General features: G+C 34.5%; 1 protein-coding gene across 2 annotated transcripts in view; it reads right to left on the bottom strand.

The window, feature by feature from the left end:
- The window catches only part of atp10a (ATPase phospholipid transporting 10A), a 106,824-nt gene extending 91,033 nt beyond the window's left edge, over nt 1-15,791 (bottom strand). For both annotated transcript variants that reach the window (XR_015493949.1, XM_087257641.1), the window contains exon 1: nt 15,092-15,791. Coding sequence is in view for 1 of the 2 variants with exons in the window: in XM_087257641.1 (XP_087113767.1) it covers nt 15,092-15,519 (428 nt within the window). In the remaining variant the exon portion in view is untranslated. The remainder of the gene's footprint in view (nt 1-15,091) is intronic.
- Nucleotides 15,792-19,307: the final 3,516 nt, after the last annotated feature.

Raw genomic sequence — 19,307 nt, 5'->3', positions numbered from 1 at the left:
AAACAAAAAATGTAATACCTAAATTTTAACAATTCTTTGATTGACAGGAAACCACAATGACATGCACTGTTACACTGAGTAAAATCACAGTTTTCTTTAAAATTTGATAACTAAAAACACCTGGAATAATGTAATTACACAACCTCTATAACCTTTTTTTATTTTTTTAAATAGAAGTTAGGTAATTTTAACTAAGGTAATTTTTAACTGATAAACTAAGGTGTTTCATCCATGCATCATTCTCACTGGACTTTTGTAACTTCACTTGTAGTTATTTTCTATTTAGTATTTAGCTATTTAATGTTGTTTGGTAGCAACCACCTGAACTCCTGTTTCTTTTTGTCTCTACCAATAGAGTTGTGAGGAACCAGAGGTGCATGTGGCTCCCCTTGGGAAAAATTTGCCATCAGCCCAACACAGTTTGGATTATCATAGGACTGTCAGAGGTTTGCCAAACCTGTCAAATGCATGATGGCTCCTGTTTGGACTTACCGATGTCCTCGACTTCAAGTATCCATCAAAACTGTATACATTTGAGATATATTAGAGACTCTTTGTGGGACTGGACATTATGCATCCTAAATCTTCATCAAAATATGCAAATCTCCTCACTGAGTTGCCTTGGATGATTTCTCAATAGGATCTGGTATTATTAATGTTTTTATTTATGTATTGTGTACATACATAGTGTAGTCACTATTAAAAGGAACATCGATTGATATTGAATACATGTTATGGTCTTTAATCCATTTTCCCATTCTTATTTAATTGTTATTGACAGGAAAGTCTGTTTATCTGTTTTTACTAGTGTATATTGTGCTTACAATATAGAAACGAAGATTTATTTTCTGAGGTTACAGCCAGAAGTCAATTAAATTAGTTTTAAATGACATATGCATGGTTAATTTTATTTAGATCATTAAGTTCATAATACTTAATTAAAATAAGTACAGTCAACATATAGCAATGTATAAGTAAGTTAAGTTTAACAAAAAAAGTAAGTTTATCTGATTTGAGTAATTTTAGAAATATTAGTTGGCTCAACTTAATTTTATTGCATTTGTTTTAAGCAATGTTTTAGTGTTTAAAATACTTAAAAAAGGCTGGAAGTTGAATCAACCTAAAACGTCCGATGCAACCACTTGCCTCACTTTTTATAAGTTAGATCTAAGTAACATTTTTTACAGTGTAGACAGGCAAATTAAACTTTGAAGATTAAACGATCCTGTGACCATAGCTGCGTCCCAAATGGCACACTATACACTATGCACTCATGCACTATGTACTTATGCACTTACACACTCAACAGGATAGTATATGTATGTAGTGGTGTCCCAAATGGCACACTAATGTTTTTTTTACTAAGCGGAAATTCAAACCGTTTCCCTAATGACGTTTGATGGTTGCCAAATCAGTGAAATAAACAACAGAATTATCAAATAATACCTGCCGTGAGTATTGCCGCATTCACCATCGGGAGGCGCTATAATCACTCTTGTTGGAGAAATTTGCTTTCACCATCCAAAATAAATAAAGTTATCCAACATGTGCGTCCGATAGCTCCGCCCCTTCCGCTACGTATGCAAACCTGCGGTCGTTGAGTGCGTGAAGTGTCCATCATTACACACTTCATTTTAGCGGCTGAATGAGTGCATTATCCGGGTAATTAAAATGCACTTATGATTTTTAGAGTTTTCAGTGTGAACACACTACTTACACTGTTTATACTACAAAATGGCGTAGAATAGTGCATAAGTATGCGATTTGGGACGCAGCTCAATTGTCAATTGCGTGCAAATACACTTTTAGAATTGATAACAGTTTGTGTTTTTAAACATTTAAATGCCATATTCTCTGTGAAGTCAGAAACCCCATATTGCTTGTTAGTTCCTCTTATCTGATTGGATGTTGTGAGCAGGTTATTTTTTGTTCCGTAACCTGGTAACAACCAGTACAGCGAAGAGACGCTAACATAGCGGCAACATCAAGTTATGAGGCTAAAAGAAAACATCCGTTTCTAATGTTTCGAAGCTGAAATTTATGTGGGCAAAACATAACAAAAACAAATTAAGTGATGTTTTGCACAGTTTGCCGTCATTTTTGCAAGTCAGCCACCTTTGTTTTGCAATAAAATACCTGCACATTTTCCATACAGCTCTTTTTGTTTTGTAAAACACTTTGAATTTTGCTAATTTTATATTAATTAATAATATTTTTAAATATTTAAATTCTAGATTCATATTTGTTATTTTTGACACATTATTTAAAATATGTGGCTGAGAAATAGCTATTCACTTTTTTTGGGCAGGTGAAAATTTTGGCAGGGCAGGTCAGAAGAAAAATTTAGCTTTGAACCCAGTGATTATTTTTTAAGAGTTGTTTTATACATTTCACTTTCTAGATGATACAGCAAACAATATGTCAAGTTATAATTTGTGCTTACATTAAAATAATTATAATGCAAAAAACAAAGAACGATCGTTGACAACAACAGAAAATCCTCAGATAATGTTTTGAAAAAATATGAATTTGAAAAAAAAAATACAGCTTCTTTCATTATATTCATTCATTCATTAACTTCCCTTCAGTTTAGTTTCTTATTTATCAGGGGTCTCCACAGTAGAATGAACCACCAACTATTCCAGCATATGCTTTATGCAGGAAACCACAGGAACGAACATGGAACTACACAAAGAAATTCCAACTGGCCCAGCTGGGACTCAAACCAGCGACTCTCTTGCTGTGAGGTGACAATGCAAACTACAGAGCCACCATAAATTAAAAAAAAATAACTAGTTTATTTATAAACATCTCTTTAACTCAAATTCTAAAGAAAAATCTCTAGCAAATTTCCACTGTGCACCTGAAGCTCTTTACACACCCCAAAATTTAGCTTCTTGAGAAAAGTGTAAACATTACGGTCTGCATACAGTGTGTATGCTGACCTTACAGAACCTTGTTCTCCTGTCGTCAAACATGAGCATCTGCCTTGAATGCGGACACCTCAGAGACTCTGCAACATTAACAAATCATTGATATGTCTCCAAGTTATGTTTACCCTGAAGCTAAACAGGATCTCCATTTGTGTAGGTACCCCCCAAAATAGCCCAGCCAGTTTGAACGGGATGACCCTCAGAAGGAAATACATGTACAGCAGATCAGCAAAAAAGAAAAAAAAGGCTTGGCAGGCAAACCTCTAATTTATATTTAAGATGGTGAAAATATGAACATAAACATGTCAAAAACCCAACAGCAACTCAAAACAAAAAGTCACAGACAGTGCCTGCATCCTCTGCACTTCATAAATATGTCTAAGGGCAGAGGTGGAGGTTTTTGTACACACCCAGACACACTCACACACGATGTTAGACTTACTTATTGTAAAATACAATTCCTAACCAACCACATACATAAAGTTTTTTGCCAACATTGCAAGATTCATTCAGTCCATCTGATTAAATGGCCTTCTGTGTGTCTCATTCTACAGTAAAATGTCAAGGCCTTCAGAGAGAAGAGTTAAAGCCTTGAGTCTGAACTTATTATAATGAGCTATCAGGGATCAAATTCTGTCGAACTTGGCATTCCTTGCGGTATAAAGATGAAACAGCTACACTTTCAGTTTGACTCAAACACCCACACAATCTTATTCCTAAAATGACTGTGATTTGTGATTTGCATTTAAGCCTATTAAACATCTGACAAGAATCATCACAGATATTCTAAAATGCTTTTTTATTGCTGCTAACCCAGTGTCAGTGATTGTCATATACACAAAAAAGATTTTTTTTTGCTGCATGTTCAAATTACTTACTGACAATGAGCCGACAATTCTTGAGTTTTTTTGTTTGTTTGTTTGTTTGTTTGTTTGAGACGACATGTTTTTTATGTTTAATACTTAAATTAGTAAAAACATGCAAGTTAACCTAGAGCTGGGCGATATGGTATAAATATACCTCACGATAATTTTTTTCATATCAGTCGATATCGATATTTATCTCGATAAATGTAAAATCTTTATATCTATCAAATATATAAGATTTTCAGCATGCCAATGGCTTTGTGCAGCTGATTTAACACATTTAGTGGAATGTTTTAGCTGTCTGACAATATAAATAATAAAATAATAAACAAAAGAACAATCTTTATTCAGCATTTACTGTTCAAGTTTTCAACAACCAAAGACATTACCTACAAGTTATTGAATATTAATGCTCAACATAAAAAAAACCCCGATTTGGAACAATGTGAGTTAAAGGTCACATAATTTTCAGTTTTGGATGAACTCTCCTTTTAATGGTGAGTATGGTGAATTTAGGGTGAAATATACTTTAATGTATTTATCTATTGATTGTTGATAACGCTTTTATCTATTAAGCATGGACATGTAAAGGTTAAGTTATGCTTTGCGCTGTGAGACGCATCCACGCATTACATCAAGTGTGTGCAGTTTTTGTGTGCCCATATTGCGGGATGCATATACCACAAGCAAACCATCTATGATATATCACAATATTTGCAAATAAAGAGGGAAGGATGCATCAAAACTTATTCAATATATTTCTTTTTTTAACAGCACATATTTTTTTATAGATTTGAAACAATGTACAAAAGCAGAATTTCAAACAAACTTGAAAAATGAAATGAGCAAAGAGCAAGTTGACTAAAACATCTCAATTTTGTGCACAATAAATTAAACAAAAAAAAAGTCAAAATACTTTCTAGTGTTCTGTAAACTTAAGATTTACCATTTAAAAGGGAAACAATGTTTATTGTAACAAGTTATTTAGTCATTTTAATAATCTAATAATAATATTCATCATTCAAATATTTTTAGCCAAAATTTTCATAGAATACTCTACTACAAGACTTTCCCAATTTGTGTTTTGGCTAAATAAACAAATGGATTTTTTGTCCCACCCCTTGTACACAAGTGGGTGTGGCTAACTCGCATGCAATGAGCATGAGCTTGAGGGAAGCACTGAATGGACAGATTAGGTCAGCGATCAGAGGTGAACTTTTACCTGCGATTTATATGAACTTTTAGATTGCCGATTTGATACTGCAAATGTGAGTACAGAACAGAAAAATGTGAATACAGAGTAGTTGACCATTTTCTGTCGTTTTTTATTCCTGGTAATTTCTCCCTTATAGGCAGCCGAATTGGAAGTTCTAAAATAATCGGAAAAAAACGAGCGCACTTCTGCATTGCAAAAATAGGTCAATATCCCTCAGTAAGTTAAACAGTCAGTTGTGTAGGCTATAGCCTGTGCTGACTAACAGTTTCCACCAGATCCTAATGCCGGTTACTGAACTGATTTATAGGATTAAGAAAATGAAAGTAAAATATACAAATAACATGACATAGACAAGTCATAAAATGCTTAGTCTTGTTAGATATACTAGTCGGAATATATGAAAAAAGACTGACCTATTGACTGTGACACCATTCATTCAAATCCTAATTCAGTCAGTATGTGGTCTAATAATCTTTTTTTTTACAATATCAAACGGAAGCATCTCCCTGCTGAATTTGACCCAGGAGCTGCTGCATTACATTAATAAAAATGTATGAAAGAATATCTAGCAACAAAGCATCAGTTGTTGTCATAAAAATCACAAGTCCGATTTGAATTTATTGAGAGAAGGTACGAGGATCAAAATCTCAAATTCTGTAAATAAACATTTTTAAATAAACACACAAATAGAAAAGATCAGCTCAGCCAAAAGTTAAAAAATATCTGCAAAAATACAATATGCAACCCTACTATTGTGAAAATCACAAGCGATCTAGCCTATGCAGATCACTGGAGAACTACACATCTGCCAGCTCATGAACTACAACTGCCATGATGCTATGCACCAAATCAACACCAGCTACAGCTAATAATCACACACACACCTGAAACTCATACTCAATGACTACCTGGACTATAAAAACACCTCTTATTTTCACACTGTTTGCTGAGTCTTGTAAGCTGTGAGTGAGCAATTCAAAGCCTTCTCCTAGTTTAGCCCTGCTGTGTTTTTGACCCTTGCCTTGCTTGTTGTTTTCTGTCGTTTTGGGTTTTCTGCAGGTTCCTGTTTGACCCTGTTTTGACCATTGCCTGCCAGAAGATTCTGTTTAATAATGCTGCATATGGATCCTCACCTCCATTGTCCCCGACTATTTACAACTAAATTGAACAAGGCCCAAATATAATTAAAAAGTTAAGTCAGATTTATTTCTGTAGTATTTAATTTACATTGACAAACTTTCTTGACTACTTACTTTGGCCCCGTTTAGACTAATGTGTTTTAGTTTGAAAACGCATACGTTTTGCTATGGTTACGCCATCCATCCACACTACGCTGGAGTTTGAGCGCCGAAAACGGAACATTTTGGAAACGCTAGAGAGGTTGTTTTCATTCTAAAACGCTACTGCTCCGTCTCAGTGTGGATGGGGGAAAACTGAGACATCTGAAAACAGAGGCGGGGCTGCCGACATTCACCTCTGTGATTGGGGCTTTTCCTCAATATTAAGTAGGCTACACACAGTTAAGTTCTGCATCCTCTTCTTGTACGTTCAGACTTCGCAGGTTTGATGTGGAAAACAGACAGGCATATATAAGAGGGTCATCTTCACTGTATGTGTATTCATAACAAAACGGAGCCTATAACAATACTGCCTTCTTTTATTTTAATTTAAAATACAAAATATGCTCTGTCTTTTGCTGAATATATAAGGGTTTTAATAATCAATAATGGCCATTATAAAAGTATAACGTACAAAAAGTTTATAAATTATGGGAAATAAAGACAAGCAACAGTTAATATACAGAATGTACGAGGTTACATTAATTATTAACTTATCTTTGCGCTCAGCCAAAAAACGTTACCCGAAAACAAGTCATAGATTCAAAAGACCAAACTCAGGGAATATGTCAATAGATATAGACAACAAGATGAATTAAATCTCACGTTTAGCAAATATAGTTAGATTAGATCCAGCGGGAGATCCTTGATGAACACTCCGACGAGCACAGATCTCATCTGACTAGATAGGCTGCAGTGCATGCCAGAGAGTGTGTGTGTGGTCACGTGATGTGCGTTTTCAGTGTCTTGGTGTAGACAGAGAGTTGTTCAGAAACGCTGGGTGAAACGCTAGTGTGGACGCGGATCGTTTTCATTCTAAAACGCTGTTTAAAAACTAATATGCACTAGTATAAACGGGGCCTTAAATTACTATATTGTGAAAAAGACAGTTGAAATAAAAATACTCATCCTGTGAAAAAGTAGTTTGGTCATACCACCGACCCCTACCACACATCATTGGTATTTCTGTGTTTCCAATATTCTAATCTTTACTGAAGTACTAACGAGAACAAATTATACAAACACTGACATCTACAGTAGTGATCAAAACGAAAAACACAACTTCACAAATAAGGGGGCAACTATTATTGGATTCTTGAATCATAATAGAAACGTGTTTTGTTTCACTCACAACACGTCCCACAACAATCATATGTTAGGTCAGTAAGCGGGAAGTATGTGGTCTTTTTTGTTGCTGTTAAAGTTCAATGAACCACATGAGTGTTTAAGGTACAAAAGCAATCCAATCTAATGTGATCTACATCTGGAAGTGGTAAAAAGCAGACAAAATCAAATCTTTATAATTTTCAGATCCCTGTAATTAGTGCCACCCACTTGTGATCAGACTAAGATTGTCATGATACTGGAATGTGATACCAATTGGTACTGAAGTTTTGAAAACGTTTATTTCCCGCGAACATTTGAGCGCTGTTGAGCGGATTCTTAAACACTGCTGATTTGTCACTTTGTTCATGTGCTCAACAGAAATGACATTGATTGGCTGTAAAGGTCATCAGTTTACCTAACTCACTGCTGTTTACGGAGTGTAACCACAAATAATAAAAAAAAAACTAAAAAAAAACAGATCAACAACTTTTGACGCTCATTAAATCATGAAAGTCATCATGCAGCATTATTTAGGAGGTTTGCTGAATGTGCCAACTGACGTGCAGCGAGGGGTTTGCATCTTTAATAAACTATGACATTACACGTTCATTGAAAAGTAAGAATGATTAATAGAGCCATATAAAGCAGTCCCTTAAAAGTGACGTTGCATCTTCAGTTTCATTTATAGGCATGCTTTGCGCTCAAACGTGTCAAAGCCCAACTGAACCACGCTTTGGCACACCTCTACCAACCAGGCCAAAGCCAGCCAACTAAATCATGCCTAGGCCCAATTCAAAGCACTCACACTTGTCAAACAAACCAGGAAACATGCCCAGGCACGGTTCGTTCGGATAGCCCAGCGGTTTTCAAACTGTGGGTCGCGACATAGCACATAGCAGCAGCTATATTTACATTGCGGTGAATCAAAAACAGTACAATTGACGGCAATAACTCAAAAACCTCACCCTAAAAATATCTAAAGTGTGTTTCCTACAAAAATACAAAGATGGTTATGTTTCACAGCTGTCTTTTTCTTTTTGCGCTCGACATTTGCTCCGTTTGAGCCCTTGCAATCTGCGTTTAGCCGGCAGAGCTCGCACAGAGTGGAGCTCGTCGTAAGGGACTGTCGGAAAAGTGCTTATTTTTTTTAGTTTTTTTTTTTTTTTCGCTCCGTCCTGCGCATTTTATTTTAAACACTTCTAATTTTCTCTTAAATGAGCACAAATGGTTACTAAAGTAGTCGCATGCTTCATTATAGATCTGTGCATTCTTACATTAACACCTCTGTTATCAAACAAAACAATGAGATTCATTTGCTGCTCTTCACTAAATAACTATAGTAACTTTAATCAATATGCAAATACAATCAAAAGCAAAATAGATTTTATAGCTTTATTTAATTTCTGTATAGGCCATTGATTTTAATAGGCTAAACCTTTTATTTTATTGTCAATATTTTCTAATGTTTGCTATGTATTCTAGCATTTGAAGCTATTTGTTGTCCAATTGTTTTTACATCCCAACATTGACAGATTGCTAACCAATAAATAGCTATAGTGCTATCTGTTAGTTTTAACGTCACATAATGTTATGGAAGGGCATAGATGTTATGGAAAATAGTAATGCAAGTACCCCCATCATTCCTTCCTCAAGCAAATGTGTAAATATTAGATCAATTCAGCTATAACGTTAATTGCATTGGCATATTTATCTGACCTTTTCCCGTCTTGTAGTAGTCTATCAAAAAGCGATTTAGTTTCTTATGACTATACACTAGCAGTGGAATTTACTGCGATGTGACGGGGCTTGATCATAATCAAGGGGCTTGATCAAAGGTTGATCATATTCTCTTCTAAAAAAATAGAAGAGTATCTTTTTCAACAAAAAAAAAATGATCACAATTACAGCCAGCATTCCACAAAAAGCACTTTGAGCCTCATTTTGTGCATATCAAATTGCAAAATCCAAAAAGCCACACACCATATATTTTTGACTGCTTTGAATGGATATTTTTTTTACCCATTTTTCCATATTAAAATGTTATGGTGGGTCTTGAGATTGAATTACTTGCCGAGGTGGGTCCCGGAATAAAAAAGTTTGGGAATCCCTTGGATAGCCTAGTGTGAGTGTAACCTTAATCTCTCTTCACTTGTCACAAACCTGACTAATGTCCAATTTTATGCTAACCACAAATAATAAGCTAATTCTTCTCATAAAAGTTTGAAACCACATGAGAGTGAGTAAATTAAAAAATTTTGGTGAACGGTCCCTTTAAGCACCAAATATGCATATTAAAATTATTCTAAAAAATATTTAAAGACACTAAAGACAAAAGTTATAATGCTAAAAAGTCAGTTTACCAACTGACGTAGTAACAAGAAATCAATTCTTTCACATGGTAATGCTTCAACAAAGGGCTGGGCGATAATTCGATATCAAAAATGACCACAATATATCATTTTTCTTTAGTTTTAATATTTGCGCACTATGCGTAATGCTGCACAGGCATTTTGCAGCCTGCCCTTCCGAATGCCACACAGTATAAGTTTACAGCCATACAGTGTTAGTTGCACTAGGAGGAGCGAGAAACAGTAAGATAAAAATGGTCAGAGTCACAGATTAAAAACGTCACTAGACATCAGTCTGGAGCTTCTTAGTTTTTTGCAATCCGACACATAACAGAGCAACGCGTAGCACAAACTGCGCAGACGACTCGGGTTATCAAAAGCAGGCAACACCGCACACCCGTTTCATCTTTTAAAACAAAACCACCCTTATAAAGATGCTAATAAAATTACAGACTCAAACAAGTGTTGGTAAACTAGCACAACTACCCAGCAGAGTTTCATGTCTGTAAATATATATATATATATATATATATATATATATATATATATATATATATATATATATATATATATATATATATATATATATATATATATATCTCTTTTAAAAGGTATCTTTTTGCAACGAAATTTGTTTTGTATAATGTGTGATTTAATTTTTATGTAATTTGGTTGGTCAGTTATCTACAACAAAAACAAGAAGAACGGATAACATCTGAGGAAGCAACAAGCCCACTGTAGCCTTTGATATGGTTTAGCGCCAAAACAATCCATTAAACTATTTTCACTGTTTCATTTTAATTCATTAATGAAGCGTGGTTTGAGCAGCATTATCTGGACAGTCTTTACAGGCTATTGGCAGCACTTTGTTTCTTATATTACTTCGGAAGAATAAAATCGGTCTGAAGGATGCGAGTTCAGAAGCTCGCTGTATGAATGGAGACATTATAAAATGAGTCTGCATAGGCCCATTTGTGCCAGTCTGTCAGACAAATTTGGTTAAATCATCCGCGGATATAACGGAGATCTGCGCATAACAGGGTTTTATGCATTCTGCAATATGCAATGTCAAGAGGGTGACTCCATAATAAGGTAAACTCCACACACTTGATGATGTAATGTGTGGACGATGTCATTTACCGTTTAAAGCGTTATCGACAATCAATCGATTATCAAGTAATCGTTAGCCTACCTAAATAAAATAAATTGAAGGATATTTCACCCTAAATTCACCATACTCACCGTTAAAAGAAATGTTTATCCAAAACTGAAAATTCCGTCACCATTAATTCACCATTTACTTGTTCCAAACTTGTTTTTTTTTCTGATGTCAATATCCAATAACTTGTAGGTAATGTCTTTGGTTGTTGAAAACTTAAACAATAAATGCTGAATTAAGATTGTCATTTTGCTTATTACTTTATTTATATTGTCAGACATTTAAAACATTTTGCAAAATATGTTAAATCGGCTGCATGAAGAGATTTGCATGCTGAAAATCACATAAAATTGATAGATATAAAGACTTTACATTTATCGTGATAATTTTTTTGCCATAATGCCCAGCTCTACTTCAATATATTACCATTTTAAGATCAAACAAATGGAGCTTTGCTGAATAAGAACAATAATCAAAAAATAATATTACAAACCTCAAACCTCTGAACATACAGCACTTGACAGGCCAAGCACAAAGAACAAGAAATCAACTTAAATTTCAAAGCTTTTTTTTTTTTAAACAACACAAAATAAATGACATGTCTAATTTCTCAGCTGTCTTGAAAGTTATGTGCAATCAAACATCTAATTCATGGATGAGGCAACATGATGAAAGACAGTAGAAATTCTGCAATATCCTCAATCCTTTGTAACTTTACCCACTTTTGGATCATTGTGTAATAATGCAATACAAAATGCAATAATATTTACTAATTACTTTCACACAAATATAAGTGTTCTCTTCTCTCCTATAGCACAAAGTGATTAAATAACATTAGGCAACAACAGCGACAGATGTCTGCAGTTAAGAGAATACTGCCTGGATACCACACACACGAAAAACATCCTGTCATAGCCAGAGTTCTGCCTTCAGGGAAGAGGTAAAAAAAAAAAGGTGAACAAAAAACACTAGAAGTAAATAGAGATGAGTCCTCTACAGTCCATCCAGTGGTTAGTGATTTAAGCATGAGTTTCCATGACAAACTTTGCAATCATAAAGGTCAAATCAAGTTTAGCTGTAATTACATCACCGAGTGAATTCAATCTGCTGTAATTCAGTGTTGCTTTGTTTGCAACAGGAACAGTTTTCAAAACAGAGTCATTTGCTTGAGTAAATTCAATCAAGCTCAGCCTTGAAAGCCACACTGGTACAGCACAAGCTCAGATTGTGGAGTCTGAGAAACACTGTGGCTTTTGACAGAGTTGATACATGGCCTTAAGATGGCTGACAGAGCCGCTTTTCATCAAGAAATACAGTCTCCGGGCTGACTCTCTGACTCCACAAAATAAACAAGTGGAAGCCCTCAAAAGCTAAGATGAGAGACAGACAGATCTCCAAACAAGGCAGATTCTTCACTGACAATGTCCTTCAATTCTGTACAAAGTGAAATTTACTGACAGGTTTTATCTGCTAAAGGACCTGCAGCTCAAGTGAATAGTTTGTTCCAGCAAGTTCACGCTGTAAGAACACTGTGTTCATCAAGGACGAAAAATTGAATTAAAACAGCACTCTCTCTCTGAACATGACTAACTTGATCAAAAACCATACTAATCTACAGGGTTAGATTATCTGACACCCTTCCACAACCAGGGGTAATGTGTTTGCCAAGTAATTTCAGCCACGAGAAAGGAGTTGAACTCCATTTCCTCCAGTTTTAAAAATTTGAAGGGAGATCCTTCCCTAAATTAACTAAACTAACAAATTAATAAGCACTCACAGTTTTGTTCAATTATCATTTAGACATTTGAGTCTGTTTGCTTTTTTGTTTTAAATGAGTTTGCTATTTTAGTACATCAAATTAAACTAAATGATTTTTATACCATTGAAACAGGCTAAAATGCACATTTTAATATATTGAGGTAAAGTTGGTTTAATATATATTTATATTGTATTGTCAGTTAGACTTTCACTTCCAAATATAATTTCATTAAAGTATACTTCGGAAATTCTAAAAAAGAAAATCACATTAGCAGCCAATGATTATTAAAGTACAACATTGTTGACAGTCAATTTTTTTTTTCACCACTGGCTTGCGGGGATTGGGACTTGAAGAGCTGTGCATCAATAGATTTGCTCCTCAGTGTTTGGAATTTCAGCAGTGAAAATTAAACCACACTGGACTGAACTTCAACTCTGAAATTTTTAACAGCACATTTGGATTTTTTTCTGCTGGAGATACTGCTGTCCTAAAAAACTACAAACAAAGAAGCAAATAAAAAAAAAATCGTACACATATCTTGGGAATGGTATAGGAGAAAATTCTGCCGGTTTTAAAACCTTTACTTTTCCAAACCATAGTATACTTTGAAAACGGTTATTGTCCATGCCTAAAAAGCGCTATATAAATAAACATGAATTGAAAAAACTGAATCAATTAAATAGTGCTAATGTTGTTTTGAACTCATATATACGTGTGATTTCAGACCCAATGTTCAAAGTAGCTTGTCACAGGTAAAAATAGAATGAACGTGTAAAACCAACTTCACCACAATTATTAATGGTAATGTTATTCATAGTTTTACATATAACCCTACATACAACGCAGCATTCACAGAAAAGCTGATTAACTACATCACTATGTAATTAATAAAAAGGGCTAAACAGTTATGTTTAATGTAATTCAGAGAGTAAGAGTACTTATGAACAACACTAAAGCCACAAATACATTTCAGCTACTCTGAAGGGACTCAAATTAACCAAGTCTGAATACACAGTTCCTCCATCTTTGCTCAGGTATTTGGATATGACATGAGAGACGCCTCAAAAAGCAACAGGGACCAAACCTTCAATCAAAGGGAGCATAATAATAATAAGAATATTAATATAACCCAATCTGTGAGAGAGGATGTCTCAAATAACCTTTCCAGTGGCAAAACAGACATCTGAAAGACTTTGAATTTAACCTTGAGTAAAAGGTTTGTTTCGCACCAGGCATTCGCACCGATTTCAAGTTATACCGCGGTTTGGTGAAGTGAAGGTTTTAAAACCGCCAACATTTTCTGTTATGCTGTTCCTACAGTATATGGAAGGTTTTTTACGTTTCTTTTTAGCTTTTTAGGACAACAATATCTACAGCAGAAAAGATGTCCAAAAGCCAGTTTTAAATTGCAAAGAAATCAGTGTTGTTGAAACTAATGAAGACACCAGAAGTCAATGATTCATTTGAATTATTTAGCCAGACATGATTACTGCTCCAAAATATACATTTTACCTCAAAATAAAATATATAGTGTTCAAAGGAGAAACAAGTTTGTTTTTTGTTTTTTTTACCCAGACATTTAAAAAGAATACTTTAAAACAGTAATCACAATACCATGAAACCGTGACTTTTTTTATCTAATGTCATCATTATATCGTCAAAATCTGCCCAATACCCATTTTTTGCACTTGTCATTTTGAAACAAATATGAAACCCTTTAATGTTAGGTTCCACAGTATCTTATTTAAATGTCCCACTGAAGAACTTGCCTACATCATGAATAACCTGAGGAGCAATCTTTTGGGTGAAGTTCAGGTCTAAACCACGAATCCATGCTTGTTAGATATTATGAAATATTCATGACTTCTGTGGAAAGTTCCATGTGCTGAGATAAAGCCTAAAGTGAATCGTGCAAACGTCAAATCCGGTAAATGGGGGTTTATAGTACATTTCGGGAAATGTACAACCAGAGGCTATTAATTTGACGACAATTAAATAGATAAACAGCCTATAACATATTGTAATGCTCTGTTTGTCCAGTTAATGTTAGATAAAACTTACTAACAACCTTCTATATGACATCTTAGAGCATGACTACTACCTAAAGATGAAATATATATACAGACCACAAGGTAACTCAGGATTATATTGAGCAGGGGTTAAAACTTTAACATGTGGAAAAACTCAACAGGTGCCTGTACATAATGCTTAAGTCACATCCTGAGACTCAACAGGTATGCAGGCCCACAGCTCCTCAGCAAAAATCATAGCAGCTCAACAGTTGTGTGCATTGTCGGTTATCAAAACTAACTATCACACAGCTTTACTGCTGATTGTACAGAGTAGGTTTTCAAACACGTGCTTACCTGCAGTAAACGAGACAGTCCATATGATTTATTTCTTTATCCGAGCGGTGTCGCCTGTAATCCTCCCATAAATCCTTGATAGCGGTAACGGACAATATAAAAACCACTGGGGCAAGAGCAAGCTCCGGTTGAAAAGCGTTGACCACGGGCACGAAATTCAGCAAGGCTATGAAAACAAAATACACGTTGGCAAACCGGTGGAATTGCTCGAAGAGGTTTTTCGGTAGGAAGGAAAGCAGAGTGTATTTTGTGGTTTTGATCTTATTGTTTGCATAGTGTCTGTTAGGGTTATCCCCTCCTTTGGTATGGTCATACAAAATGTTGGCGTGTACAGTCCTTGTTTTGCTCTCCTTTTTACTTTTCCTTCTTTTGTGCTTTTTCACTTTCCCACTTTTCGTTTCTCCAGACTCTCCAGTCTCTCGCGCCATACTTCGCCCCAAACTTTTGTCTCTTTTCCTTGAACAAATAAAAGATGGTCTCTATGTAATCATGCTGATCCTCCTTGACGATGTAAGGCCGTATGGAAAGTTCCTCACTCTGGTTTATCGTCCTCACCCATCGCGTCAATCCTCTCCCTGTCTCTCGTTAGCACTGAAAAGTTTTACAGCGGCATCTTTTTTCCTCTTAGTAAGTTTGATGAAGATGCGTTAAGGCAGGGCATGTGCAACGCAGCACAAACAAATGGGATAAACCTATCTACAGCGATTGCTATGTTGAGTCCATCCGTATGAGTGCGCTCTCGGCTCATTGCGCAGGCCGTGGTGAAAAAATAAGCCAATCACGGGAGGTTACATGATAACGTCACCTCCGACGCAAACAAAACTCCGCCCTTTAAGTGCCACGCATTACTATCGAAAAAAGTGGTACATATAATACAAATATAATTTTGCTAAGAGATCACCGCAATATTGCTTAGAATGCTTTGAAAAGGTATTGTATATTATATAAATAAGCCTACTTTTAAGTGAAAAATGCACTGATTTAGTCTAAGTTTGCTTAGCCCTTTAACTGCCAACAGCTTTTCTGATTGTATTTCTTAACTCTTAATGTCGATAGTAACACACTCAGTGCATTTTTTTATCAACACATCCCATAATTTCTGAAATATAAAGTTCTACCAAATGGTTGATATGTTGGATACCGGTAAAAGTAGCAGAATTACATACACTTCAAGTCAGAATTTTTAGCCCCCTTTTGATTTTCTTCTTTCTTTTTAAATATTTCCCAAATGATGTTTAACAGAGCAAGGAAATTTTCACAGTATGTCTGATAATATTTTTTCTTCTGGAGAAAGTCTTATTTGGTTTATTTTGGCAAGAATAAAAGCAGTTTTAAATAATAATAATAATAAAAAACATTGTAATGTCAAAATATTAGCCCATTTAATCTAGATATTTTTCCGATAGTGTACAGAACAATCCATCATTATACAATAACTTGCCTAATTACCCTAACCTGCCTAGTTAACCTAATTAACCTAGTTAGGCCTTTAAATGTCACTTTAAGCTGCATAGAAGAAGAGTCTTGAAAAATATCTAGTGAAATATTATTTACTGTCATCATGGCAAAGATAAAATAAATCAGTTATTAGAGATGAGTAATTATAACTGTTTAAAAATGTGTTGAAGAAAAATCTTTTCTTCGTTAAACAGAAATTGGGGAAAAAATAAGCAGGGGTCTAATAATTTAAGGGGGCTAATAATTTAGACTTCGTATATAATAACTGTATATGAAAATCAGAAAATATGAAGTGTAAGATTAATTTATTGAAAAAGAATCCAAATAAAACATCTTTGAATATGAAATCATCTTTATTTTTGAAGCATGCCATAAAATATTTTAGATTCTCATTTTACATGTTTTCTTGTTTGTTTTTTACAGTAAAACCAAAATCAAATGAAGTAGTGCAACAGGATTATGTTTCTTTAATTATTTTTGTAAACCAATATTTTTGCTGTGTGTGTAAACCATCATTTAAAACAGTCACTCTTTAAATGATTTTAACAGTCATCATTTAACAGTCAAAACATAGTCAACCATTTGGTAGAGCAAGCAGTTTTACTCAAACAAACAATTCAATGTTTCTTCAGCCAGACATTTTTGCTGTATCCAATACTGTTTACAAACACTAAAAATGTAGATGTTTTAGTTGACTATACCTTTTAAAATTTTTGATTTGCTTATTTTATCACATACAGTTTTTATGGTGGCTTGAGAAAGCCTGTTATACTTAAACTTGTTCTTCTTCCGCCTTCTTCTTCTTCTCAGACTATTTTAAGAACACATCTCCTTCCTAGACCATTCACACTACAACCAAACCTCCAAACTATTCTGAATTAAGTTATTATATCTTTTCCAACTGATCCAACTTCTGGTTTTCTGAAAACTGTCCCGTGTATATATCTATGGCAACCACCTAGCATAACCTTAGCAACAACTCAGAACACCCTATCAACCACCTAGCAATAATGCCGATCCATACTAGAAACATGCTAACATATTTTATCTATGCCAACTCTTCAAAACTACTTCAATCGTTTAAACTTTAAAACGACTTCAAACTTTCAGACTAGGCTTTCCCACGACACCATAAAGTTTGTCTATGAACTTTACTTTTCTAGTTATATAGTATGATAGTAGCCTAGCATGTCTGTTTTCAGATGCAGCCCTAGTTATTAGCCATCATCTATAAACCAGATTCCAATTGGACATGCACAAAAATCAGATTTGAACTGACAGTCTGACCAAGGTTTTAGTATATACTTTTTTAGGTTTTAGAGTCTCAGCAGAGCTGTCAAACGTCTGCAAGGATTGGCACATATAAGTGTTGTTGAATATGAAACAACAACAGAATGCAAAGTCTAAGCAAACTTGCTATGTACAAACTATGACAGCAACAGAGAGAAAGTTTTGAATGGTATTTCATTCAAGCTAAAAAAAAAGTTCTGCATATTGTTAGGAAACAACCTTCTGTAAATGTCAGAACATTAATAAGGAACATTTTTATATTGATATATGTTTTGCTAGTTGGCAGGACTGTTGACATGGACAAATGTATTGAAAATATTGTTTATTGTTCATAAAACAAACTTGCTTTCTAACACTTACACTTCACACTGCAAAAAGTGAACAGCTTCACCAGGTTGGTTGGTACACCTAAAATTATTCATTATTTAGGCTTTTTTTAATTAAAATGTAAACAAGTTGACAAAATTAATTAATTATTTTAGGTGTTAACAATTTTTCAAAAAAGTGTTATTTTTCAGTCAACACTAAAAATAGCATGAACACCTATTTATGTTTTCTCAACTTTATTACTCAAAACTGTAATAAATTGGGATTTTTAAAATTGAAGCTAAAATGTTGTAATTTTTGTTGAATTCATTTGTTCAATTTTTATTTTATCTACAAATTCCTCTCTAATTTAAGCATCTAATGCTACCAATTTCTATTATATTTTATCTCTTAAATTAAAAGTTAATTTAAATGTTATTAAACTTTACCTAAACTTTAAATTTAATTAATCTTTCTGTTTTATTTTTCATCACACAACAAAATTGCTTTGATCTTCTAATTTTCTATATTCTTTTTACATTTTTCTCTATTTCACAGCACAATTGTCAAAAGTCATCTGCCGAATGATTACATTTCATTTCATTCATTTTTCTTTGGCTTAGTCCCTTAATCAGGGGTCACCACAGCAGAATGACCCACCAATTTATCTAGCATATGTTTTAGGTAATCCAATTCACCTATATCACATGTATTTGGACTGAGGGGAGACTGGAGCACCCGGAGGATATCCACACTAACACTGGGAGAACATGCAAACTCCACATAGAAATCCCAACTGACCCAGCCGGGACTCAAACAGCAACCTTCTTGCTGTGAGGCGACAGTGCTAACCACTAAGCCACCCTTGTCGCCCATCAAATGATTAAATGGAAATGGAAATATACAAAGCAATTGATTTCTTTACAAACTAATGGGACCACACATAGATTTTGTTGAAGTGTCTTCTGTTCATGGTATATCTTTTCATTATTACAAGTAATATTTTGCTATATAAAACATAATACATAAACATTCATTCTCATTCGGCTTAGTCTCTTCATTAATCAGGGGTTGCCACAACGAAATGAACCACCAACCTATCCAGCGAATGCCCTTCCGGCTAGCTCATTCAATTCACCTATATTGCATGTCTTATGACTGT

The sequence above is a fragment of the Danio rerio genome, chromosome 6, assembly GCF_052040795.2.
Source record: "Danio rerio strain M-AB ecotype USA chromosome 6, GRCz13ab, whole genome shotgun sequence".
Classification (NCBI taxonomy): Eukaryota; Metazoa; Chordata; class Actinopteri; order Cypriniformes; family Danionidae; genus Danio; species Danio rerio.
The sequence above is the reverse complement of the archived record's forward strand: the minus strand, read 5'-3'. Positions and strand labels throughout refer to the sequence as shown.